This window comes from Watersipora subatra, chromosome 3, assembly GCF_963576615.1.
Source record: "Watersipora subatra chromosome 3, tzWatSuba1.1, whole genome shotgun sequence".
NCBI classification, from domain to species: Eukaryota; Metazoa; Bryozoa; class Gymnolaemata; order Cheilostomatida; family Watersiporidae; genus Watersipora; species Watersipora subatra.
The window spans coordinates 47,499,508-47,527,048 of NC_088710.1; the positions used below are offsets into that span (position 1 = coordinate 47,499,508).

The 27,541-nt window shown below is 35.7% G+C and overlaps 1 protein-coding gene across 1 annotated transcript; it reads left to right on the forward strand.

The window, feature by feature from the left end:
* The first annotated feature begins 326 nt into the window (after positions 1 to 326).
* On the forward strand, positions 327 to 27,325 carry LOC137389755 (la-related protein Larp4B-like). The gene is made up of 13 exons (XM_068075843.1): positions 327 to 417; positions 5,879 to 5,937; positions 8,698 to 8,764; positions 14,091 to 14,172; positions 14,582 to 14,718; positions 14,846 to 14,949; positions 17,740 to 17,904; positions 18,830 to 19,123; positions 19,251 to 19,468; positions 19,920 to 20,349; positions 22,180 to 22,377; positions 25,708 to 26,145; positions 26,953 to 27,325. The coding sequence occupies exons 2-13, from the start codon at positions 5,935 to 5,937 to the stop codon at positions 27,322 to 27,324; spliced, it is 2,508 nt and encodes an 835-aa protein (XP_067931944.1). The 5' UTR covers positions 327 to 417; positions 5,879 to 5,934; the 3' UTR covers position 27,325.
* Positions 27,326 to 27,541: the final 216 nt, after the last annotated feature.

Below are 27,541 nucleotides of genomic sequence, written 5' to 3' on the forward strand. Positions count from 1 at the left end.
GAACGGTAAACAGGTTTGCAGACTAAAATTCAAAGTGAGCAATAATTTTCAAGTGATTGGTTAGCACCGGTTGCGCGATTTCATATTCGTCACTGGCGGATACTCTTCGTTCTAATTATGAGAAGTGGTGTTTTGTGACAGCTTATTCATTGTTTATAGTAAGTTATTTTATGTGAATGTGACAAAATAATTGCCAAATTTATCAAAATTTAAAGTCATATGATCATAGTTTGCTGTGAAGTCCATTAACGAACATTTTAAACGCGGATTAATATCCGTTAGTTACGGCTAGCTATGGTTCTACCATGTGATTTCCACCTTGCCTACGACGGGTAAAGGGGCGACACTTGCTGCGTGTGAGTTCCTCCTTTGCTATCAAAAACATGCATAGATCGTTTTTACTACAAACTATCTTATGTAAGTGGTTGTTACTGCACTCTATCAGTGCTGTAGCTGTGTAATATTTTCCTATTATAATTTAGTCAAAGTTAGTACTGCTTATTGCAATAGAGCAATTATACTACGAATCAGCAGCTTGTGCATTATAGTTTAAATTAACGGAGTTGTCAGCTGAAACGTTTGCTGTTATATTAAACTTGTTTAATCGTTCTATAGATATTTCAAATGGTATGCTTGTAAACTTGCAATAAAGTTTGAAATACTCTGTGCAATATATATTAGTATTTATATAAAGCTTCTGCCGTACACTTGACAGACTCGACCATTTCTTGCTTAGCAAAGTTTAAACGTTCACCAACATATTGTATTTCAGTTAGCACGTCTGATGATTGGTTTTGTACCCAGAAATGGTTGAAAATAGCACATGAGCAATGTAACTGCATATTTGGTAAGGTAGTACGGTCGCTATGGAATACCTTTGCTGGTACACGCCCTTGATGTTTATATGAGGTACTATTTATTTTTAAATTGATTATACTCAAGTGTAAAATAAATAAAGTTACAATGTATAGTTTTTACCCTTTTTATTGAAATGTCGGATATTCATTTACTATTGCCCAACTAACGATAGTGCTACAAAAAGAGCTCCTGAAACAAAGGGCAAAGCTCATGAATGTAATTAACATTAACAAGTTTCAAGATGTAAAATATTGCATTTTTGCTAACATTCATCTTTAAACCTTACCACCATTATAATCTCAATGGCTGCCAAGTATTATCTTCATGCTTAACAGCCATGTGCCACCATAATGTTTTTAAGTTGTGTCAGCTGTTGATAATTTGTATAATCCAGCTGTTTTTATCCTGGGAAATTATCAGTAAGCTGAAGTTGTACACTGTAATACTGTATATGTGTTTATGAAAGCCTAGATGTCTCTGTAAATGTGTTAAAAGTAATTTATGATACAGTACTTGCGTGTTTTAGCATTCGTCTAGATAAAACTCAAACTAATAATTTTAAATCAACTATGTAGTGTCTTGCACACAGAGAGATGAGTTGGTTATGTAAAATTATTACTTAGTGTTCGTATTTACTTTGTCAACTATGTAAAATGTAATGAAGGATAGTATATCTAGAAGGATTCATAGGCTTAGGTATCTCTTGATAGCAATTTGCGATGGCATTTCTGGTTGTCTTAATTTTCTTGATGCATCCAATTCTATTAATCAATAGAGTAATATTTGTATCTAATAAACTATTTGATTAAAAAACACCACTCTCATCCCATCTCTCTTATTCGCTGTGCTTGGATATGTGTGAGGGCGGCGTTGTGTAATTGATCTTCGTCTGTTTTTTCCAGTAATTAGTTTTTCAGTATGTTACATTTCTTGCAAAGCAAGAAGCACCAGGTGGTGATCTCTCCCAAATTAGAGGTTGGTTTGATCTGTATCAAGACAAAGTTGCAACGCTCCTTGTGTTATTTTGAACAAATTAATATTAACGTATTCATTTCCTCAAATCAATAATATTTATACCATTCACTATGTTTCCATAATGCGCAGTGCTTCGGAGTTGCGCTATCTCCGAATCATGGAAACGGCGTCTTCGCACTGATCAGTGCGAAGCCAGTGCAAATTCGCAGCAAAGAAACAGCGACTGCGCAGTGGCTGCGCATAGCTCTCATGCCGTGGAAACGGATTCTTCGAGGGCCATAAACTAGTACAAAGGTTGTCCTGCTAATCTTGTTTTTTTTTACTATTCTTCCGATCTTTCACCTAAATTTAATTATGGTCTGCATTCACGAGGATGATGAGGTGATTACTTTCCTGGACTTTGTTATCGATGCCAACACGTTTCGAAAAATAGGTGGCAAGTCCTAAATTAACGTTTAAATAATATATTACTTAAAAATACTTATTAAAAATATATTACTATGTAAAAAGTGTGTTAAGGTTTGTAAAACCTTGTGAATGTGTATTGTAAATAAAAGTATAATGACGACAGAATCATAAAAAGACCGTTTATGATGTTCGGTATCCGTGATCGATTCTATTTCTCCATCAGGCGATTCGATTTATACAATTTCTCTTCTCTGGCTAATTTGAGGTATTTGCTGAAAACCACTGTGCAGCATGGAAACGTACAATCCCCTCGACTTTGGAGGGGCTGCTTCGCAGTACTGCGCACCATGGAAACATAGTGATTGTTTTCATTCTAGTTATGAAAGATTTTTGTTAAAACTGTTGAAACAGTTAAGATTGCGTTAATTGCGTTAAGATAATGCTCGCGAGTATATTCTGATGTTACATCCTGAGTTTAAAACATGTATTCTGTAAAAGATTTTTACAGGCTTTACTTCAACTGATCACAAAATCGTTGCTGGTCCGAGTATTTGCCAAAAACTCTCGTGCAAGCTAAATAGACTATTGATGGTTTGCATGATCATGTTTGATGCTGAGCCATTTGTAAATCAACCGCAAGTGTAATTTCCAAGCTACTGTAAGTAGCTTTATACCTTTATACCGAGTACATCTGCTGTGATTTACAGCATTGTTTAACTATCCCTTATCAATCAATTTTACTAAATCAAATCGTTTGATATTAACCCATATGCTGCCTGCAGAATGCCTATAAGAAATATTAATATTCTCTTATATAACTTAGTACATTGATAATAAATTCATTTTGAAACAGTTACAAGCCTTGAGCACACTTTTTGTGACATTGATATGCATGGAAAATCATTACGATAAGTTTCACCACGAGTTGCCCCAATTAACGCTTACATGGTTTACTGCCATTATAATTGGCTAATCTGGGTGACTGCTTTTGGTGATGTCTCATTAAGTGTTACACGATGTAAAGTGCATCAGACTAAGGTGGAGCTCAAATTTAATACCAAGCTTGTTATCTATAGTGTATTCACCGTAGCGGGTGTAAATTTTCATTTTCAAGCTTTCATAAGGAGCCCATTTTGTGATATTCATCAGCATAAATTGGTAATTATTAATAATCCTTGATAATAATCGAGCTACGAAATGTGAAATGTTACAATATTGTGAATGCATACAATAACGATGAAATAATATTTTGTGAGACCAAAAATTATCCGGAGAATATAAATGTATGACACTACTTGAAAATGACTAAAGTAGCTCATTGTGATAGGTCGTAACGAATATTCATTTGCAAAACTAGTTAGCTCGATTTATAACTTTTATAACAAAAATTAGTTAATGTTACAATTTGTAATAGCAAGGCTTACTTACAGCTGGATAATGAAATCATAAGAATTGCAATTCAAGGCAGTCGCATTGACATCAGTTACTTTTTTCAGATTTTAAAACATGACCATCTGTGTTACCCATGACAACTCATTTTCATCGCTTAATCTGTTGTTCACTCATTCACTTAATCATTTTGTTCACTAAATCACTCATAGCTTTGTAAAGTTTAATATAGTACGCTTTCATCTAAAGTAAAACTGCTAAACAAAAATGACTTGTTTAGTGAGTTAGTTGTTCGGTTTTAGTTATAATTAATTTGATAAAAACAAAAAGTGTTTTATGTTATTATTCGCTCTAGAAAGGGTTGGAATAAAACCATCAGCTTTGCAAATACTGAATAATTCAGTATTTTAACCATATATATAATGTTTTAGATGTTTCCATGAATGTATACAAAAATAGTTTGAATTAAAGTCATTCTTGCGCCTGTCGCTGCTAATGTCACCAGCTATATTGCACTTCTACAAATGTCTGTTTATCAATTATATATATATACAAAATATAGCAGTTGAAAATAGTAACAGAGTTTTAAATATGCCAACTATTTTAAAGTCCCCTTAAAACTTACACTATCTGAGTGGGCGAAAGTCTGCGAAATACATTTGCAAAACTAATCGGGGACCACTATTTCATAGATAATTTAATTGATCCAAGTTGGCTTAAACATGGGTTTGGTCGGAGTACATGTATGTGAGTTTCACATAACTTTTGTTTGTGTAGTAGAGAAACTGCGATTTCTAGGTAACTCTTTTTTCATTTATTGCCACCTACAATTGAGGCATTCGTTTTTTGTACTTATGAATGAAGATTGGCGTATTGTGTAGTAAATTGGTCTAGTTTTACATGTAATCTTAAAGGTTGACCTGCAAAAAAATTCGCATTACAGTTATTTGGTATCAAAAGATTCACCGTGTCTTACTCTGCTGTGTTGTAGGTGCAAAATATGTAGAAATGTGATTACAAGCTCCTGAAAGCTAAAAAACGAACAGTTAATCGCTGCCATCACAAAACCGCCGTAGATTAGAATCTCTTTCCAAAACGGCTCAAATGGGATGTAGTTGTACAAGATGGCTTTTGTTTACACTTTCACGCAACCTCATTCGTCGAAATATTTACACAACTATATTTCACGCATTCAATAAAACCATGTCTATTGTACTTGCGTGTCTATTTTATCGTCATTGCAATGCTGTCACTTTTGGCACTGATATCTTATAACTTACCTTAAAAATTCGTTTAATTTTTTAGCCTTAGCTCGAAGGAGTACATATCATTGTCTGATAATCATGACGAGTCTGTTGATAACCTGTAGTAATCGAAAATCGCTGCAGAAATTATTTGCGAAGTATTGGGTCACATGATCAAATTACGACTAGACGATTAGACCCAAGTCGAAACAAAACTGTAAAGTAGCGAGCATCTATATTTGATACGGGGTTTTCGGTAAAACCCTAGGTGTTTGTCATAAACTAGTGCTACGAGAAGCTTTATATTGAGCCTTTTGTTGGCCTTTCAATTCGCGTGAGAACATCACGTGACAAAACAATAACCAAATGTAATGACAATGTCAGAGAAATAAGCTGATTCCAATCTACGGCAGCTTTTCTTTTTTGAGCTTTTAAGAGCTTGTAATCACATTTCCACGTATTTTGCACCTACAACACAGCAGAGTAAGACGTGGTGAATCTTTTTATACCAAGTAACTGTAATGTGAACATTATTGCAAGTCAACCTTTAATGTGCAGTTAATTGCCAAAATGAATAAATGCTGGAAATCTTTTGCAATTGTGTTTAGGATATTTAGGATTGTAGTATTTTAATACTTACTGTTGCTTCGCATTGTAAATAACGCACTGTTACCCTATGCCAGAAGTTATTTCGTTTACATGTTTTGATTTCATAATGCCATGCAAGCTGCACTATGATTTAGTATGCTACATTACATTTATGTTCATTCTATACGAAAGCTGTGTAATAGTAAAATATTTTGGATAAAGGAAGGAAATTTAGTTTAATCTTTTAATATTTTTGATTCCAAGTATTTGGCTAATGTTGGTATGTTTAACATTTGTTTTTAATATTTCACAGAGTACTTTCAGCTTGTTACTCCATGACAATAAAGAATGTTCCTTGTATTGAAGTAGAGGTTAATTGGAACATTGCTGTGACGATATGTGATTATTTTGTGTAGATTCAGAAGATTAAGCAAGGAATTCAATTTGGAACAAGTTTGGTCTTTGATTCTTCATGGTAAGTTGCAGATTCAGATTGGTCAAATATTACCAGTGCGTTTGTGATATTGCTGGATCATGGCTGACGCTCACAAAGTTCATAGCTAGGACATCACCTTCATATTTACTCTTGTTGCATTAACCACTCAGGGCCATTCGATTTGGGACGGGCCATATGAAAAAATGTACTGCTTATCCATTTTCATTTCCTGAAAAAAAACTGCATTGTCTCAACAACAAAAATATAGCACCAACCTCATGTTATTATTAAACTTGAAAAACCCATTATGTAAGTACCTAACATTTGCAGAGCTAATCCGGAATGTCATTTTTCAAAAAACAATGTATGATTTACTCTATGACCACAAAGATAAAAGTGTTTGCCACCAAATGTAGCTAGTTCTGGGAATGTCCAAAGGCGAAGAAACATTTTAATAGCGCAGTCAAACCATGTGGGGTCGCCACAATTATTTTATAACATAATCATTCCTTCTTGAGGTCTCAAATTACATCATGGAGCTTGCAAATTAAAGTATAGAGTCTTACAGTATTAGGAATTGCTTTAGAGCCTTTGGGTAATGTATTTTGCTTAATAAAGATGCAGTTTCTTCATAATGCAAGGTGTAGTCCACATCAAAAATGGTCTTAACAATGAAGATCCAATCACGGTATTGTTGTAAAAGTTAATATAATGTAACTGTTGTAGATATTAAGAACAAATACATTATTAACACTTTAGTAAATGCTAAGTTCATGGAAACTCATACAAGTAGTCACGTCATTTTTCAATAACTTTGGGTCAAACAGGTTGAAATGGTAATGATTATAGCTTATTTAATCCAAATGATTTGACTAGTAAAATCAGTTACTGTATTGTTGATAAGACAGTTGTTAATAATGTGCTTAGAACGACACAAACGAAAAACAATGCCTATGACAGTGCCAAAAATAATGACAAAGGTGATACATCGACAAGTGCCATTGACTTAACATCCAATTATCATTTTACAATAAACGCAGTTACTAGTTATTTTAGTTTGGTCTCTTCCGTACAAATGCTTGATTTAAAGTTGCCATCGTACTATATAGTACATTCTATGAGACCTCGCTGTCTACTAGACAAGGGGCGTTGTGGTCATTTAAAAATCTGACCTCGTATTTGTATTGCACCAACCAAGTACTGCTTTTACAAGACTCCTTAGAATGCACATGCTTAATTAACATGAATTTGTTCATAAGTTCTCTCAGTTTGTTATTTTGTACGTAACATATGTTAAAGGATTATTAGCCTACAATAGACCCTCGCCATATGATTTTAATACATTCCAGTGGTGGCATCGCACACAAAAAACCCATAGTAAATATTTAATGCAAACACCCCCTTGTGAAAATCATCAAAATTGTATATATGTACTGTACATACTTGAAATTAGTAACAAAATAATATGTAATCATAGTAACTGTAGTTACCTACAGTTATACTATGGTTAACATATTATTTTATAACCTACAGTAACTTCAGTGTATTTAGTGGCTTTGATTTGCAATAAAATGTACCATTACAATATAAAATGTACAGTATGTACCATAGAGAGTTTTTACCTTCGAGGCAGAAGTATAACATAAAAGTTGAATTTAACTTAAATGAATTTAGCTCACTAAACACATACTTGAAGCTAAGTTTTAGGAAGTATTTTAACAATTTTACTGAACTTCCAACTTTTTATGGCTAAAATTTTATCACCCATCTGAAAAATATTTCGTATTAAGGTGAAAAATCATCAGGTTCTACATCATAGGGCCAAGAAATCATATCCTGCGTTTTTTTGTGATATCATTTTATCATTGTCGGCCATCTTTATAGACAATTTTATCGTTAAAAACACAAAGCTTTTGAAATGAAATTTTGAAAAAAATGCTTTTGTTTGCATTTTTTCATTATAGTATCAAAACAACACCAAAAAGTACTAGTAAATAAGAAAAAAACGATCGTTTTCTACAAATATGGCGGCTTTTTTGTGAACGAGCGCATGTACAAACGACATGATGACGTCAAAAAAACGACGGATAACAGGGTTTTCGTAACCCGAGGGCGCACTGTATATATTGGTTTGTACTGCATTTAAAGAACACTTCATCAGCGAAGTTTCTCCATCTCTTCAAACACTTTGCTTCTTCTTTTATTGCTAATGATCGTGGATTGCATCGGCACTGGACTACATGATCCATGATACGGTCTTTCTGTTTGTAAATCATACTGACAGTCAAACGATCCATGCTATATGCACGGGCAATACTCACCATCTTTTCACCAACATCACGCTTTTTTAATTATTGCCGTTTCGTTTCAAATGAAATGACTTGCATCTTTTTTACGCTACTTCTATCACGGGAAGCCTTTATATAAGCCAACCGTATTGAATAACCGATGCAAATACATTAAAAGAAAATAATACAGAATCCAACTTGCTGCATCTTTGTGCAAACATCGTATTTACTGGTTTTCTCTACGAACAATTTTGTAATGTTCGTAATATGAATGTTTGTAAGACGGGTGGCCTCTGTTCTTGGGTGATTACATTAGTCAGATTGTCAGTTAGTTACAGTGCTAGCTGCGATAACAAGGTTCAACTCACGTAGCATATATGTCTAAGAGGTGCTTATCTTTCGTCCCCAAAAGTCATGTCTTACAACAATATTTTTGTTGATAATACATTGGTTTAGAAAGTTTAGGTTTTTCATTATATACATTTGTAATGTGACAGTGTTTTTGTTGCAGAATCCTATCCCAATGTACACCAGTGAGCCCTTACTAATGATGACATCACCTGTTGGGACTGATTCTGGTTAGTCTGTTGCAATACACTTTGGATTGTTCCACTAAATTGACCTTTTAAAAATGTTTGCGTTTCATCTAACTTCTAAATGGTGAAGTCAATGTCTACAGTCATACCTCAGTTTTTGAGCATAATCCATTTCAAAAGGCTGTTCGAAATACAAAACTGCTTCTCATATCTAATGTAAATATAAATAATTTTAATCTCATTTCAAGTTCAGAAAACAATTTTTTTAAGTTGTTTTATTATTTTAATCATAAACTGCATACACATGTTATAAGAGAGCTGAGAATATTTAAAATACATTGATTGTCTCATAAAAATCCTTATTAATAAACTGGACACGGTTGGTAATATACTGTACTGCCGTATCTGTCGGAACTCATACTCTGGCCTCATTGATTCAGTCTTCTGTATTGTATACCATAATTGGACTATGTGTTTTATTCCAGTAAAAGATATCCGATCTAAGATCATGTAAAACCAAACATTTCCAATGTTTTGTTTTTACCAATTTTAACCTAAACATTAATGTGGTGAATGTTAGCCAACGTTACTAAGGTTACTATCTAAAAAAATTCTGATAGAAGCGTGCAGAAATGTATTCTAGCAAAGGTTGTGTAAAATAGAAAAAGACAGCGGAACTATTTGTTGTTTTCTGTTTTTACAAATTGTAACATAAAAATAAAGTACAGCAGACTACATACCGTACTTTTCGGACTATTAGCCGCTACTTTTTTCTGACGATTTGAGTCATGCGGCTTATAGAAGGGTGCGGCTATTCTGTGGCTTTTTCTTTCACTGCTAGGGTGCATTAACCAGAGTCTTCGGTTAGTGCGCCTCTAGCGGTGAAAGAAAATATGAAACGATGCCTAATGGTACTGTTCCTTAGACACTAGGTTAAAAAGCGTCGGTTAATACGAAACAGTGCCGTTAGGCACTGTTTCGTTTTAAACAGCAAACTTGCTCCCGCGTTAAAAAGCATCGTCCTAAGTTCTGCGACCTATACAAAGGTGCGGCCAATGTATTGTTTTATTATCGCTTTTCGGAAAATAAAGCAGATGCGGCTTATATAGGGGTGCAGTTTATAGTTCGAAAAGTACGGTATATAAGGTTAAGCTGCATATGTTGGTTTATTCAGCATTTGTTTGCTGAAAGCTGAATTTTTTGTTGAAATCTGTTGTGCAAATGTTCGAATCTTCTAGTCAAGCTCCGTTTTTTCCATCAGAGACGATTGAAAGCTGTATTTTCATTTTACGTGCCTTGTACCGATCTATATTTGTTGACTATTAGCATGTACTGTAGCTTACTCGTTTGAACCACCCGATAATCAACACGACTTTCTAGCGCAAATCTTAACATTTGTAAGTAAATGGTAGTAAAGGCTGGTCAGAAACTGTCAACTGCTATCAAAATTCTACTTTGTTGTGTTCAATTTATTATAATTATTATGCTTTCAGGATATATCTAAATTAACCAGTTTTCCTTTTTAACTCTCGCTGTAATTTTTGAAGTTGAGATTTATCTTGAAGGGCTTGAACAATTTTTTAGTCTTTTAGTCTTTGTTACTAGAAAAGTATTTCACTTTTACCCTTTTCATCAATACTAACCATAATCAATTCCAAGTTTATGTATAAATTATAAAATACATAAATCGCAATATATCTTACATAACGCATACACTGTCCAACCTTGGACAATTGCCACTATGTACAGGCCTCTGGTCTTTCTTTGGACAAATTACCTGTGCATTTCAAACTTGTTACCAGCTGTATGTAAAATTATCAGCGGGATATCCATTTAGGCTATCCATGAAGTAATAAAAGAAGACAGAGTAATAAAATAAAACTTAAATCTGTTCAAAGAATTTTTACTGTATAACAATTACAACATTGGGACAATCATTAAAACATTGTAACTCTTACAAAAGTACATGTCCTGTTCAACAAAACTAATGCCAGAATGGTTTTATCATCGGTGTCCACTTTGACTGCTGTTGGTTAAACTGGATGGCACCACTTTAAGAACAGGATGGCACCAAAGGAAAAGCAGAAAAATTCACAAACGTTTACATCTTGATTTGATTAAGCCCCAAATTGGTATAACCCTGTTATAATATATACCATGTACATATGACGATTTTATGTAAAAGACTTATGTGATCTTTATTAACAGACTTTTTGCATTAACTTGGTTCAATAAGACTTGTTATAAATCCATGTTGTAATAGCTATAAGCGCTATACCAGCGTTATTTGATCAAGACAAACATGGCTATTCACCTTGAAGCTTCTTTTTTTCTCATATTTATCATATTATCACTTTTTAGAAGCAGCCCAAAACCTTATCAAATGTCTTGCAAATGAAGTGGAGATGCCTTTACAATTTATTTAAAAGAGATCGATTCTAAACAGTCAACAACTTAACTGTTTTAGGATTCATCGGTCACTTCTTTGCATAGTCATTTTCACAGAGGCAATGAACAGTTTGAATAAATGTGAAATTCAGGCCTATTAGTCTGTGCTTTTGTTTCACCTGATGTATTACTTTTTAAACAACACTTTTCTAAGAACCACAACATTGAAGTTGATGGGTTTCCAACTTCATCATAATCTCTGTAAGATAGATGCATTTGTTTTCAAAGTTCAAACTATGTGTAAATTCGTTATAATGGGTTTTCAATGTTCTTCTGTGGTTGTTTGTTGGTTAAATTGGTCAATTTTTACATGCTTGGTGTTTCTTAGTTGACTTTTTAACATTCTGTTTTTATGTTTGATTTTCTCACCATTTTGAAAAGCCTACATTCTTTACTGCCAAAAATGCTGTAACTTTTGCTCATCATTATTTCTTCAAGGTCGGTGAAGCATTGCTTTTTTTTCAATGGTACACATGAGTGTTTTCGGATTCTCTAAACAAAAATATTCATCTTCGACTAGAAACGCAACAAGCCATTTTTGAACTTCCAGTTACCTTCTACAGATCATTTTAATGATGAGCGATGTATTTACTAAAAAACTTTTACCGTCTGCCGATCAGCATCCATCACAGTTCAGGCAGTTAGTTATTGAAATCTAAGCACAGATTAACTGTTAAAAAAATACTGGCCCATGATTTTCAATAGTGTACCGATAAGCATGTACCTACCATTATGTGACTTACTACATTTCAAAAAATGCACAATAATCTCTCCTAAATTCCTCTTTCTTAAATTGTTAATATGTGGTATGAGTACAGAATATACATATTTTGTAATCATACCGCTGAACCATAGCGGCGAATAAAAAACCATCCACACTCAGTTTTGATACTTTCAGATTCTAATTGAGTGGTTCCCACAATGGTAGAATGATGGTTGCTTTTTTGTTTTGATTGGGCGCATGAGGATATGTAATAACTGAGCTGGGTGGGGTCTTTTGACTGTAGATAAGCGAATTTGTGTCGATGCATCATGAAATAGTTCAATGTTTGTAGGCCATAATAATCAAATGCTTGTCATATAACTAAGGCTTTCATATTTACTAAAAAGGTTTTTATTGAACTTGTTCACTGAGTCATCAATAGAATAATATTGCTCGAATCTGCCTGTAAAGGATAACTCCAATTTTTTTATAAAGTTATATATTGTTTTTGTGACCCTCGACCTACCTATGTAGGCGCTCCTAAATAATCCATTCTAGGAAAGTTTTGGTTATAGGGATTTTATGTTATACGAACAGTAAAATACATGTGAATTGTCTAATCCGTTCCAAGATCTTTCCAAACTAATCTTTTGGCCATACAAAAAAGAAAAAATAGACTGCAGTATAATTGGTTTCTTCGACAATTTTGCTCCTTGTTCTTATCACTTTCACCCGTTCTATTCATGATTGCAGCAATTTTACAATCAGTTAACAATAAGTTAACCCATAACTGTCACGAACAACTTTTATCGTATTTACTAGGTAAATCAGACACGCTGATTCCGATTTTGTAATCAAAATAAAGATTAGGCCACTAACTTTAAGAGTAATGAAGGATTTTTTATAGCGTTTTAATATCGGTCTCGAAAACAACACGATTGGCATAACAAGCTTCGCCCATAAATACGTGACGTAACCTAGCTTTTTAGGAACAGAAGTTACGTAGGGATGTTTAGACCGATTTAGAATAATAGAGATGGGTGTTTTAAAATCCATTAATATCTAAATTCAGCCTTAAAAATAATATCAGTCTTTTCTGAAAGGTAGATAAGCTATTTAGCATTGCATATTTAAAAAGCGCGATAACAACGCTAGCTTGTGATAAAACCTTGCTTTTTGAGCTAATTTTTCTCGGCGTCCAGCCTATTTAAACGTCATGTAGCAAGCTGCGAGCAATTTTAAATAGTTTATATCCCTTTCATAAAAAAATGAAATTATTTTACAGGCTGGATTTAGATAATAATGGGCTTTAAGACACCCATTTCTATTCTTCTAAATCGGACTAAACATTCCGAACTTCCGTTTCTGAAAAAGCTAGGTTTCGTCACATATTTATGGGCGGAGCTTGTAATGCCGATTGTGTTGTTTTCGAAACGGACATTGAAACGCTTTAAAAAAGCCTAAATGACTTTGAAGGTTAGTGGACTAATCTTTATTTTGAGTACAAAATCGGAATCAGCGTGTCTGATTTACCTAGTAAATACGATAAAAGTTGTTCATGACAGTTATGGTTTAATACAGCGATTTGTTTATTTTTTCTAGACAGCAAGGTCTAGTCTGCAAAGGAAAACTAATAACAAATATTTTAAATATCCACAGTACAATAAAACAAAAAAAGTTTTCATTATGATAAGAACAGTGTGTACCTGTCCATCATCTATCTGTTTTTAGGGGCCCAAGGTTACGATAAAAATCCTAATTGCAAGATTATCGTTATTCCAATCAAATTTGAGAATTTGCACTGATTTTACATTATATGGAACATTTCACGTAGTATGAAGCAAAAGCTGAACATTAATTTTGCGTTATATGGAATTTAACGCAACGTCACAGGAGGTATACGTGATAGGAGCGTCTACTGCGCTGCTATCACGTTTCATTATGTTTACAAAAAAAGGTACAATACAATGGTTTAACATTTTGCCCTCAGCTAGTGCATATGAATATTAATTGATGGAGGAAATCCCTAGCTATTGGATATTATCTATTTGTAGTTACTGTAGCTGTCTGAGCATCTGTGCATGGCTTTTTGATAACAAAGCAGATAATGTGATGGCTTTGTGTTGCTTTGTGCTATGAGATTAGCAAGCTATTTGCTAGTTATCCTATATATGATCATGTTGCATGGCGTTAAAATATCATTTTTCTTATTGTTAGTTGGTGTTAATGTATCGCCTCCCATGGATCCTGCACAGATACGTGGTTTCTTGAAGCATCAAGTGGAGTACTACTTCTCCAGGTACTGTATGCTCACGTTTCAATGTTTAACTTGTTTCATTAAATATGTGTAAATTAGTATTTGGGGTTGAGATCTGGTTTGTTTCACGTTCATTCACATTGATGTGACAGCATTTGGTCTTATAACTGGACATTGTAGTTATCGAAATATGCTACACAGTGAGTAAAATCGTAGTCCTATGCATCAATATAAGACACCATCTGATACTGAGTAATATCAGTATCTGTTGTTGGTGTCTTTTTACTGATGTGAAGACTATGATTTCTCTGATTTGTTTTGCATCGCTCCCTCTCAAATTTTTTCTTCTGTTACGGAAAATGTACTCAAATAGTCAAAAGTTTTGCACAAACCTAGCAAGACCAGATCATGTATTAGGCTGATATATTACAATGCGATTATCATTTTACAGAGAGAACCTAAACCATGACACATATCTTGTCTCTCAGATGGATTCTGATCAATATGTTGACATTTCTGTCATTGCAAGTTTCAACCAAGTGAAAAAGTTGACATCTGATATCAACTTACTTGCTGAGGTCATGAAAGGTCAGTTATTTCCATCGCAGCATCATGTCTTCTGTGGAGTTCGTCCAGATATATACTTTCATTTTGAATCATACAGTTGAAAACTTCATTACGCTTACAAAAATACAAATTTGTATCCTTTTTGTAGAGTCTGTCAACGTACAAGTTGATCAGACTGGAAAAAAGGTTCGTCCACTACACAAGCGATCAATGATAATTCTACGAGAGATTCCTGATGATACAAAGAAACAGGTATTTGTTATTTGTTAAACTGCTATTTGAGACATTGGCTCAGCAAGTCACTCCACGATAAACAGCATGTTTACTGCTTGTAAGCTTGTTCACTGCCATCTTATCTAACCGATCTGGTAGACTTATTATAGTTAGCTATTGCCCCAACTTACCAGCCGTAACGCTTTTGCTGAGGTTACAAAATTTGTATATTTGTCTCCAAGTTAACTTAATTAACATAGCCTCTAAAAAGGCGGTTTATGGAAAAAATTGCTGCAATGCCCTGGAGGTGTTGAAAAAGTCATCGAAATGAGATTTTGCTAAAGTAGAAAGTATCTTGATGAATGTTAATATAGATTTACAGATCACTCAGATTTACTATGTGATAGATTTATACTGTGGAGTTCTTCTATGAAAGCAATATATTCACAAATTTACTGTATTAGCCGCTCCCCTATATAAGCCACATCTGCTCTACTTTTAAAAACCGATAAAACAATACATAGGCCGCAGAACTCTTAACAGTGCTTTTTAACATGGTAGCAACTTTGCTGGTTAAAACGGAACAAAAGAATAGAAAACGGAAAAAACTGGTTAAAACGAAACAGAAGCAATAGAAAATAACCAGTATTTACTTACATTATAACTTCATTTCTGTATAGCCGTCTGTGTTCTATTCGCAAGATGAATAAAAAAGCAACGTCTCCTTTTTTGCGTTTTGATTTCAATTCCGGTTAGTGCACCCCTAGCGGTAAAAGAAAAAAACACAGAATAACTGCAGCCTTTGAATAAGCCACATGGCTCTAAACATCTGAAAAGAGTAGTGGCTAATTGTCCGGAAAATACGATAATGTAATTGTACATGTACAGGTTTTATACTTTATAGGGTAATGAATGTTAGTCGATAAGATCTCAGAATGTTTTTGAAAGAATAGTAACTTGTTAAATTGATGATGCATTTTCCTTGTTTTTGTTAAGTATTAAAATGGAACTGCCGAAAAACTTTGGAAAGATGATAGCATCTTTGTACCATTTCAACAAGTGTATAATAAATTTGTGGCCTGCTATGGAGATTTAATACAAAATTAGTTTTGGATTGTAATTCTCTTGCTGTCTGATGATTTCAACATATACTACCAGCCACCTGTTATTACTCTTGATAGTTTAATGAATCGTTGTCAACATAAATGTGAGAAAGATTACTGCTACAAATATAATAAATCTTGTGGCAGCTAAAATATATTTATAAACAATACCGAGGCTCAACTCCACCTTCAGATGATTGTTAAGTACGTCACTCAAGTGTGTGAAAGGCCAATTTTGCTTGTAGACACCCAAAATTACTTCACTCGAACTTACATATATTGATCTGCAAATGATTTACAAATTGTTTATAGCGTTGAACTAGTAATATAAATTAAAGTTAAATATAAATAAAGAATAAATATTAATTGAATATAAAAATATAAAGTTATAAAAAATTCAAATGAAATGAAAGATAATTTTATAATGTAATGTTAGTAAACACTGGATTGTCAATGATGCGGCTATATATGCAGTGCATACAAATACAGTGCACCCCCACCATGCGACATTAATTCGTTCCGGTTAGAAAACACCCCCTAGTAAAAAACATCACAATTTTGTGTACATATTATGTACATATTAAAAATAAGGTACAAAATAGTATGTTAACCTTAGTCATGATAGTTACCTACTGTAACCTTCGTGTTAGCGCTTAGTGCTTACCTTACTGCTTAGTATTTATGATCTGCAATAAAATGTAAAATTACACTACTATGTGCAGTACGTACCCCTAGGGAGTTCTTACCTTAGAGGCAGAAATATGACAAACTTTAAATTCACTTTAAATAAATTCAGTTTACTAATCACACACTTTAAGATAAGTTTTATGTATTTAGTAACCTAAACTTTACTTTTGTCATCGTCTAAAGTTTTATCACTTGTCTGGTTCCGGTTTTGTTTTCACTGTAACTTATTAACGAATTTAGCGAGAGCGAGCATCGTATCACTTTTACGCGTTGTGGAAGAGATTTCCGCGAATAGCGTGTCGTCTTAGTGATTCCAACGTATTCAGCACACCAACGGCCAAATGTGAATTTTGAGAGAAATTTGTTTAATATTGTACAGCGAAAAAAAAATCGTAAAGAGGAGCGCAAATACAGTGGGTTCCACATCGTATGGCAAAAAAACTGTACCAGGGTAATAATAATCTGCGGGTACACTGTATATATTGAACGGCGGTTTTAACCAACATTTGACACTGATGGGTCTTGCAGAGACCAATGTCATGGGTTTATAAATGATCCGTGATAGAAAACTTTTGTGGACTGTCAGAATCCCCGTAACTTGGGGACGCTTGCTCATAGAAATGCAACAAATGTGAAGATAAACTCAAAGCTCACGCAGACAAGTTGAACTGGACGTTGTCAATGATATGTAGGTTCTTATCAGTTCATAAGGAGCCTGTGATCTATAGAAGATGCATTAGCTACTTATACCCAGTGAGTCAGTTCAGTGGTAATTGACATAGGCATCGATATAATTCGCTCTAGTATATCACCTAGGAGTGTGTTGCATAATACGCTTTAACGGGATACGCTGATGAATACGCTGATGAACGGGAGTCCTCGGACCTCTCTAGTGGTACATATTGGGTTTCGTCAAGATATTACCCCTCTTCAACAATTAGGGAATCACATTAGAGAAACTCCTTTTGATTTTACTAAAGCAGCTTATAAATGAATATCGCCTCTAGACATGTTAGTCACATGTGTGGCCGTTTTTCAGGAACTTGAGGAGATGCTCATGCACCCCGATTGCCCTCCGTTCATTTCCTGTGAATATGCATCCAGCAACTGCTGGTATATAGACTATGAGACGGAGGAGCAGGCGCAAAAAGCTTACCGGTATCTTCGTGAGACTGTCAAGAAGTTTAAAGGAGAGGATATCAAGGTTTGTCCTATTTTGTTGCAAAGTGTTTCAGCACTCATGCTTGTCACTACTTGTACTGCACCCCTCCCCATCCTCTATATGCTCGATAGCCCACTACTGGCTGAACCTTATCCGTAACAAGTTGCTGTCACTCACTGCTTGATAGCAGATGGCCCTTCCATTTAATTAAATCCTGTGAAAATATGAGGCCTAAAATTTGAAATGAGTCATTAGTTGTTGCATAATGCCCTTTCATGGTATGGCTACAGCAATGTTGTTGCAACACACTCGCGGCTCTGCCCACTACTGGAACCCTGACTAAGTCACTTGAATAAGAAAGCTTTACATCGATGTCAGTCGTCAGAAAACTTGTGTAGCAATGCGCTTAAATGGCAGACCGCCTTTTCTTACCACTACCAAAGTCAATCTTTCGGTCATATTAATTGCATATGACGATGGAACGAGGCTGTTGACAGAACTCCCTCATGAACTGCTTTTTTTCGACATGAGTGGCTTACTATTGATGCACCTATTAGGTGCGAACCAGATGACTCGCTCAAATAAGTCCCGTTTGATTTTCTCAAGTGTGCTCCTTGGCTCCTAGCTTACCTTGGAGCAAATGATCTAGCAACATATGGTCAAACAACTCCATGCGGGGTTCTATTCCGATATCTAATTTGAGGCTGATGGATTCTAAAGCTACTCTTCCTAAAGTATACACTGTATTTAGTGTAATTCATTCTGCGGCCCAAACATGCCTATTTACCTAGTGGACTTTATTGTTTAGTCGTTGTAATCCAATGAATAGATAAGATGTTGTTGATTTGCCAATTACTACTTGTTTGTCTCTTGCAGCGATCTGGTGTAACAATATTGCATGTAACTACATCCTTGTATCCTCCCTTGTAGTTTTAATTTGAAATTGTTAATACCGATGCTGTTGCAGGCAAGAATCAAGGCCAAGCCCTCAGCCATCAATATGCCACTCAGTCGCCCGGACACTGGGAGAGCAGATCTTACCCCAAACATGACAAGTACGGCTGAAACAATGAGGCCGCAACCAATGAATATGCCTCAGTCCATCCGATACCAAGTACCTTTACAGCATGTTCCACTTCACAACCCACCATTTCCTTTCGCAACAATGCCAAATGCTGGTCATTTCAACTACGTGCCATCTTATGTACTATCTTCCCCTCTCTTGCATCAACAGTGGCCAGGTGTAATTCCTGAAAACTATGTGAGTGTTTTGCATATTACTTTCGATTTATTACTTTACTTACTTCAACATTTCTTCATCAACATGGAAATGGCTCCAAATAGTTATAGATTAGTTTGCTATTGCATGCACCTTGCGGCACTTGTAGGGATATGACATGAACCAAGGCTATGCCTACTCAACCCTCCCCAGTCAGCCCAGGACTGGCTCTCAAAGCTCTCTTCCTAGTCCAAGGGGAAACAGTCGAACAGCCCCTTCATCAAATGGTATGGCTGAGCGTCATGAGGCTGGCCATTCCATTGCGAGCCCAAGTACCACAGCGAGTGTCACTTCCAAGGGTGCCAGCGGTTCTCATTACTATAACAGGTAGGCCTTACTCGCTCTTAGTTCACATTTGGGAGTAGATGCTTGTGTGGACTCTTAACTTGCGTATCTCAAGCTCACCTATCTCATGTCATAGTATTATCTCATGGCCCCTCCCCCTATATCACAGCGGCTTGGCTTGGACCTCTTACTAGCTTGGCTGTCCTTTTACTTAGCCTAGATAAAGCCTTCTCAAAGCACAAGCTGTTACGCGACAATTGCTTTATAATACTCGTAGCTTACAGCCACACGGAAGGCTAATCTGCCTATTACTCCAGCCTGTCTCAGTATTGCCAGCTCACTGCATTCAATGTTTCAATGCTAGTTACTTGCTTACGCAACATTATTCAGCATTTCTACGTATCATTTTTGCCTAGTGCTAAGACACAGTCATCATCAATCGTGCTATGTTATTGCTATGTTATAGCTATGTTATAGCTGACTTGTGTTGTAGTCGTACTGGTTCTGAAAATTCCAGTTTTCAGAAACACAACGGCGTGTCACACAGAGGAAACCGTGGCTATGGCGACGGACACTCAACATATGAACGAAACTATAACAATATTGATAATGTCCCTCCTCGACTTAGAAACAATGCTCAAAGAGACCGAAATCACAAAGATAAGCGCATGACAGGCCATGGTAATAATTTTGGCCACTCTGCGCAGGCTCAGGTGTCTACTGGGTCTACCCGCCGCTCAGTCAATCAACAAGCTCAACAGCGTCTCAATGTATCAGAGACGAGTAGTGCCAACTCTTCTGGTCCTTCACCTCATAACCACGAACAGCGTTTTGAGAGGAACGGTGGGAAGGACTACTCAAGTCGACAGGCAACTACTAATGTGTCACACGCTCATAGAAATCATGGTGCCCACAGAAATTCAGTAAGTAAATGTTTATATTAACATGCGAGTGTAACATGGGCTTTAGACTTGCTCAAGACACAGCGACAATGATTAGCTGAAGATGGAGCTAGACACGGCTCTTCTACTTGCGTTTTAGTTTATCTCATTTTTAATTTTGTTCCTGCGTTGTTCCGTTTGATAGATAGCGTAAGCCAGTGATGTAGTGCTAACCTTTTTTTAACCATAACTGTAAATTTGAGATAAGTGGATGTAGGTGACCAAGAGTCGTGACGCGACTCCACTATGTGTTGGAACTGCTGGGGGCCTGGGGGCGCTGTAAGCCCTCCAGTGGGGTCCAGGGCGAAGCCCCGGCCGCCAAAGCCTACAGGGCTTTAAAATCGTGTATATGATATGAGAGATGAGCACATCTGTAGTAATAAATTAGTGGAGAAAATAATAAAAATTTGGGAATATAGTGTTGCCAAGAGCCCTGAGAAAGACTAACTATGGAATTTATGGTTCAAAGTATTTATTGGGATTCAGTTAATACCACAATCTTGTCATATTACATGAACATTACATCACTGTATTATACTGTATGTTGCTTTTATATTGAATGTCGACTATAATGACATTAGTGTACTTGAATCAATGAAATAGATTTGTAATATACCTTGAGAATTGGCAGTCTAAAATTGTTTAACTCTAACTCTAGTTATACTTGAGAAACACACAAATTTTCTAACCATAACTTAGTCAAGGAGAGTTAGGGTAGCACTACATCACTTGCTTAAGCTCTACATAGCAAGTTAATTGTTCCTGAGATTTACTTTGTAAGCCAAAGCCATTGCATGTTGGAGCACATTCTGCACCTACACTAAATTGGTTTGTTGGGGTAACTAAGTGGTCTGTTGGTAACTAGGCGAATTCTGGTGGTTTTTCAAAGCATTCGTTTTGTTTAAACTTTGGTGACGTCGAAATGATTTCTGCAATCAAGTAAGATTTCATTCCATACATTAATTATCCCTTGGTAATTTAAATTTTGTTAGGAAACCTGGAAATCTATTTGAATTTTGGCTATATTATATAAATATTCTTTGTTATGGAAAGTCTCACCAAATTGCCCAGCTGAATGTGTTTGGCATTGATGAACGTTTGATACAAGCTATCCTTCAGTGACAGAGCTACACAAACCTTTTGCCAAGTTTTAATTGTAGCTTAATGTAGCAGCTCGCGTCTCAAACGTACGCCTAAATTCAAAGGAAGTCATTCAGTTGTAGAGTATTTGTAGAAAATTTTCATGTATAAAGCATCTAGCGATCTCTGGTACTTGCTTAAGCTGCATAGCCACCGCAAGTATGGCTATAAGTATGGCCACCACAAGTATGGCTATAAAATGAAAGCTGATGCAATGTTTTGCTAGATATTATATTGTTGGATCATGCTAAGCATACTGCTGGAGAAACTATTAAACTACTAGCTCCTCTATTGCTAGATGAACAAATTGATAAAATAAAGCCCCAAATGTGTTACAGAGTGGTTATCACTGTCATTTTTATACTGTAGAACTTAATCTGTTGGGTATTTATTTGCAACTCATTAAAACATTAACAAAACATTGGTTGTTGACAAGACAATTTGAGTAGCTAGAGTCTCAAACGAGCGGAGTGCAGCACTCCGCCCCAAAGATATGTTCATGTGGTAATATTTATCTGAGAACTTTTTATACCGATGAACTGATTACAAGGTTCTAAGGCTTGCGGTTTCTTCCCATTTTCCTGTGGAGCTGCGCTGTAAAAAATCTGTTTAAAATTTATATGGCTCTTGTATCAACCAAATTGTCTATCTGCATTAACACGCTGCTTGCAGAAAAGTCCAGAAAAGGAAGAAACATCAGTCCATGAAACAGAGCTGCAACAGAGCTTTGAACTTGATTCTTCCGCCTTCCCAGCCTTGCCCGGTGCTACATCCCCAACAGCTGTAAATGCAATCTCTCCAGACAGCGTCTCCATCACTGGTGTGATTTCCAGTATCCCTTCAACTGCTGCAGTTAGTTCTTTCAGTCAGGTATTAAATCCTCTGTTCTTCATCCAATAATAAATTTAGCAATACTACCTGTATACCCTAGCATTGCATACGCACTTGAATGGTTCTATTAAAACCAGCTAAATTACTGCTGGAGTGTTCATAGATGTTATTTGTACAATATTATTCCTTAGCAGGCTGTCTGAAATTTTTTTGCATGGAGTAATCATTTTGGATAGCGTCGCGTCTATAGTTGGGTTTTAACGATTTTCCACCATCCTGTCATATGCTAGCTATAACACAATTCAGTTGTAGTTTAAACTGCAAAAATGATAGGCGTTTATAGTTGAAACAAAATGATAAATTTGCGTGCATATGAGTTTCTTTAAAGGCCTGGCTACACACACTGACGAACTGCATCGCTGACGCGAAGTAAAGAGGGACAAGTTGCAAAGTTGCAGTGTAGTACCGTAGTGACCTTATTTGTGTGAAGACCATAATGTTCTTGTTGGTTTTCCACTATACTTATTTAAATATCGTCTGGATATATATTATCTATTACGGATCATCAAAGATTTGTGATAGCAATAACACTGATGCAGCTATTTGTGCTGCTATATTTTGCTTTGAGAATTACTACACAACAACAACGAGATGTCCAAGTACAAAAATACTCTACATTTATGATATATATATTTTAAAAGATTGTAACATATTTGATACCAGAGAAGTATCTAAATTGCTTTATTAAACGTTTTTGCATTTGCAATTGTCATACAACTATTGAAAAAAAGGTTTGTTTATGTGGTTATAGATGTCTGTGTGACACGTTGTTGTCATCGTCGTGCAAAAGCCAATATCGCGCTAGTTAATACGAGTAGAAACGATCTTCATAATAAACTATTCATAATAAACTATTTCAGCCAATTACAGTTTTGTCTGTTCCCATGTAAACCAGCCAGGCTATAAATGTGGTTATGATGGATGATGTCTTTGAAATAAACCGCAGTTGAATTGCATTGATTCTCGATCATTGTCACAACCAATTTGTAAAAAGATTATAGCCATAATATAATATTTATCAAGTCACATTACCTAATCACAAGTCGTAACTGACCTGCTTGTTAGTATTGATAAGGTACAGGTTGTTGTAAAATCACTCGCCCGAAATAATTTTGGTCAATGACCTTCACCAATGAAGCCTTTGAGAAACGGCGAGCTAGTCTAGAAATATATGTAGTCTTTCAGAATTTAGTTTCTAACATGGAAGGCTTTTAGGCGAACAGCACCCTTATTTGTTCGAACCATTGGCTAATTTATTTTGACCCTCATCTTGTGTCCAGCTTGGTGAAAATGTTGCAGTTGCAGAAAAAAAATTCATGACACGGTATGATCGTAATGCGGAAATTTAACCTCTTAAGAATAGTAATCTCAAAATAATGAACAATTTTTTTAATAAGTTAATCATCTAATCCAATTAATATGGTAGTAGTTGTTTATGGTAGTAGTTATTTATGGTGGTCCCCATGGCACCTGTTTAACAGGCTAGCATTAGTGTTAAAAACTGTGGACAGTCTGTAGGCATATCCACTACATTGTTGTTGCAGGCATATTGACCAAATTTTAATTCCTAAAATTGTGTACTTCATATTGTAAATTGTACCAAGGCTTTATACTGATGGTAACAGTATTAAAAATTTTAAGTTGACATTCACTGTGCAATTCACAGGCTGATGAAATGTTAGCTGTTTCCACCTTCAATATTTATCCAAAACTGACTAATCAATGTAAGGCACCCTAGTGATAACCTTACCAATCTAGCCATCAAATCTTAGATGAATGCAAGACTTCTCATTTCTACATAAAACTTGTTGACTTTGTGTGTTTGGGCTGATTCAAGAGAATGTCCATATTTTAAATCTAATGGTCATGGTCTTATATTTTGCTGACTATTATTAAAATAGTGCTTATAATAGCTTTAACTTGTTTCGGAATGACATTTAAACATTCCAGGACATTTCACATAAGTTTGTAGCCCATTGATATGCATCACGGGCAACTTTGAGTGACTTTATTGCACATTGGAACTGACTCACGCTTATAGCACATTGTGCTTTATCTGCAAGACTTACTTGTTTTACTGACAACACCAGCTGACTAGTTTTCTACTACAGTCAATGGGATTCATTGGTGTTGTTAGGGAACACTGACCTCAAATAAAAAAAGATTGTCATAAGCAATCAATTATTCATATTAATTTCCATGAATTTTAGTGGTCTTATGAAACTTGACACTATTACACATCTCACAAATATTGAAACTACTAAGTGAATGCCCAACGTTGCGCGGGCAAAAAAAGTTTCTGCACAAAAAATTCATTTTTAATAAACATAGAACATTTACCATTTTAACTTTTAAATGAAGATTTTTGGTTATTTCTGTGTTCTGATGTATTCTGATGTTTGGTTATTTCTGTGTGTGCTATAAGTGTAATCAAGTTTATGCTATAGACATATATTTATAGCATTTTGTGAACATCTGGGCGTACATATTTCTTCTAGTTTTTCGAAGCGTTATAGCTGAAGTGTGCCCACTTCAACAATATCCATTGAAGATTGGTGGGTGTAATAAGTTATATCCACAATTATTCCATGGTTTGGCAAAGTGGCCTCGTGGTGTAGTGGTTAGCATGCCTGTCTGCAAAGCTGGTGTTTCGTTGTTCATTTCTAGTGCGAAGCAGTTTTGTTCCTTCAACTTTATCGCCATAACTGGACAGAGAAACTAGATAAAAAAACGATGTAATTTTTGTATGATCGATAGTATTCATTATGTATGACTTGAAATTTTTTTTTTCCATTTGCAAACTGCTTTACTTGACTCCTCATCTTTCCCTGCTATGCTTGATGCTGGTTCACACTATATTGCCGTATGGCAGCATTTTCCTTTCAGCGTTCATCGTTGATTGTTTGAACCGTAAACTAATGGCGGATACGTCAAAAACTTTCAAACTTGATATTTTGCCGCGCATTGACGACCACCTGTACAATGTGAACCATTTCGGGGATAATAGTTCGTGGTTATTATTAGCGTTATTTATTAATTTCTGTTTATGACATAACATTCCTATGGTTGGTGATAAGAATGTTCATTGGAGCACATTCTTATCATCGACCATCACCAAGTATTGTGGCATCAATGCCAAGATACAGCGATGTAGTGTGAACCAGTCTTTAGTTGTTCGGCCCATTGGCTGCTTCTCTTATTCACATTGTAGTATAGCACTTATACATCAAGTTGAACTTTTCAAATGAGTATCATGTTCTGATTATCTACCAGCAATAAAGCAAGAAATTACATGACATAATTTTTCAGGTACCTGAACCTGGCAGCGTTGATGCCAAAGGCTCTCCAACGGTGACTGCTGATGTTGAGAAAAGTAGTAAAATTGACTCGGTTTCAAAACTATCTGATATTGTAAAAAACAATATACCCGAGTTGTCCAAAATTGCCGATTCTGCAAAAAGTAAACCCATAAGCACTAACAAAGACATGGATAAAGCTACACACTCTGTGATGTCTAAAGGGCAAAGCGGCAGCAAGTCGCAGGGAAAGAATCGACCAACTCATCTTACAAATGGAGTTCATCTAGATAAAACTGGTCATGGCAAAAGTATGCCCAAGTCATCAACACCTGTCCCCAAATCAGCAGATGTAAGCCGGCTAGCTGAAAAAGCTTCATTGAGCAAGCAAGAGCCCGGTGATCTTGCCGCTTTAGACAGCAAAACTTCTGCTAAAGTTTCGTCGTTGCAGGTATAGTGTTTATAGATATAATACTAATGTAAGCCTGATGAGAAACTAAATTAAAAGGATGTAGATATGTAGTTTTTTTGTGAAAAGTTTCTACTGTAAAAAGGATGTTGCTTTAAATTATGTGAAAATCAAAAAAAGTTGTCCTATTCAGCATGTGTGTACTGCTAATAATCAATCTATTATTGCCATTGTCATTAGCAACAGGCGTTTTTGCAGACGTAATAAAACTTTGTGCAGGTGTGGACAGATGCCAATATGGCAATGTTGCCAGCCAGCACTAGTAGTCCTAGTTAGTAGGCATATATCAACTATGGCACTGGTATTATATCCGGACTAATCTGGAAAGTCCAGTGCTCTTGTATCAACAAGCTCATCTAATGTTGTTGTTTTTTAAATTCATATCTTCAACAAATAAAAATTTTCTTTGACTACAAATCTAGTGATGGCCCTATCGATATTGCAAGGTTTGCAGCTTTACTGTGACAAAGGTTAATAGCAAAGTCATTTGAAAAATGTCTTAATGTTTTGTATTTCTTACTGCAACATTACATATTGATCCATTTTTTGTTTTATTAAGGCTATTTATAATGCCAGTAAAACTAACATACTCGCCAAAGTGAGTTGGCTTTCCAAGTAGGTTATTAATCCCAGTAATTTTCTGTTGAGTCTGTTTCTAATTGTGTCTTACACCTCTCCCACAATCTTTTAAACTCATGTGAGTATTCTTCATGGTAAGCTTATAAAGAATGATGAAGTTGGGTAGATGTGTGATCTGGCCAATTTAAATGGGATTTATGTTTCTAACAGGACACTAAGATCAGCTATGCAAGTATCGCTGCCACTGCTACAACTATCTCAAAGCCTATTACTCAGGATCAATGCTCTGTTGCACCTACAAGTCCGCCCACTGGTGACAACAATAACAATGCCGATGGCAAGTGTTTGCCGCCCAAGCATGACAATCTCTGTTATTCTACCGCTGCTAAGACTGCATCAAATGCTACAGCAGTGCACAACAGTCCCCGTAAGTCAACCTCTCAACACTACCGCAATGGCCCTTCAAAACCAAAGAATACCGACAATAAGCCCGCACCTAATAGTCCAACAAATCGCAACGCCTCCAGTACCCAGACTTCTGCGAGTTCACAGACTGCTACTGCTGTGTTAGTTGCAAGATGAGCGGCAGTGTCTGAATGATATCCTCCTGCAATGAAGAATCTATGATGTGGGATCTAGTTGGTGTACAATCTCTATCATAGCTTGACAACTAGTGGCATTCTGTCTAATCGCATCAGCTCAGTTATGCCACGTGAGACTCTCTGACCACTCATGATGTATTGTTTATTTTATCTTGAGACCTTTTATATTTGATCCACCTTTGCACGCACAGGTATTT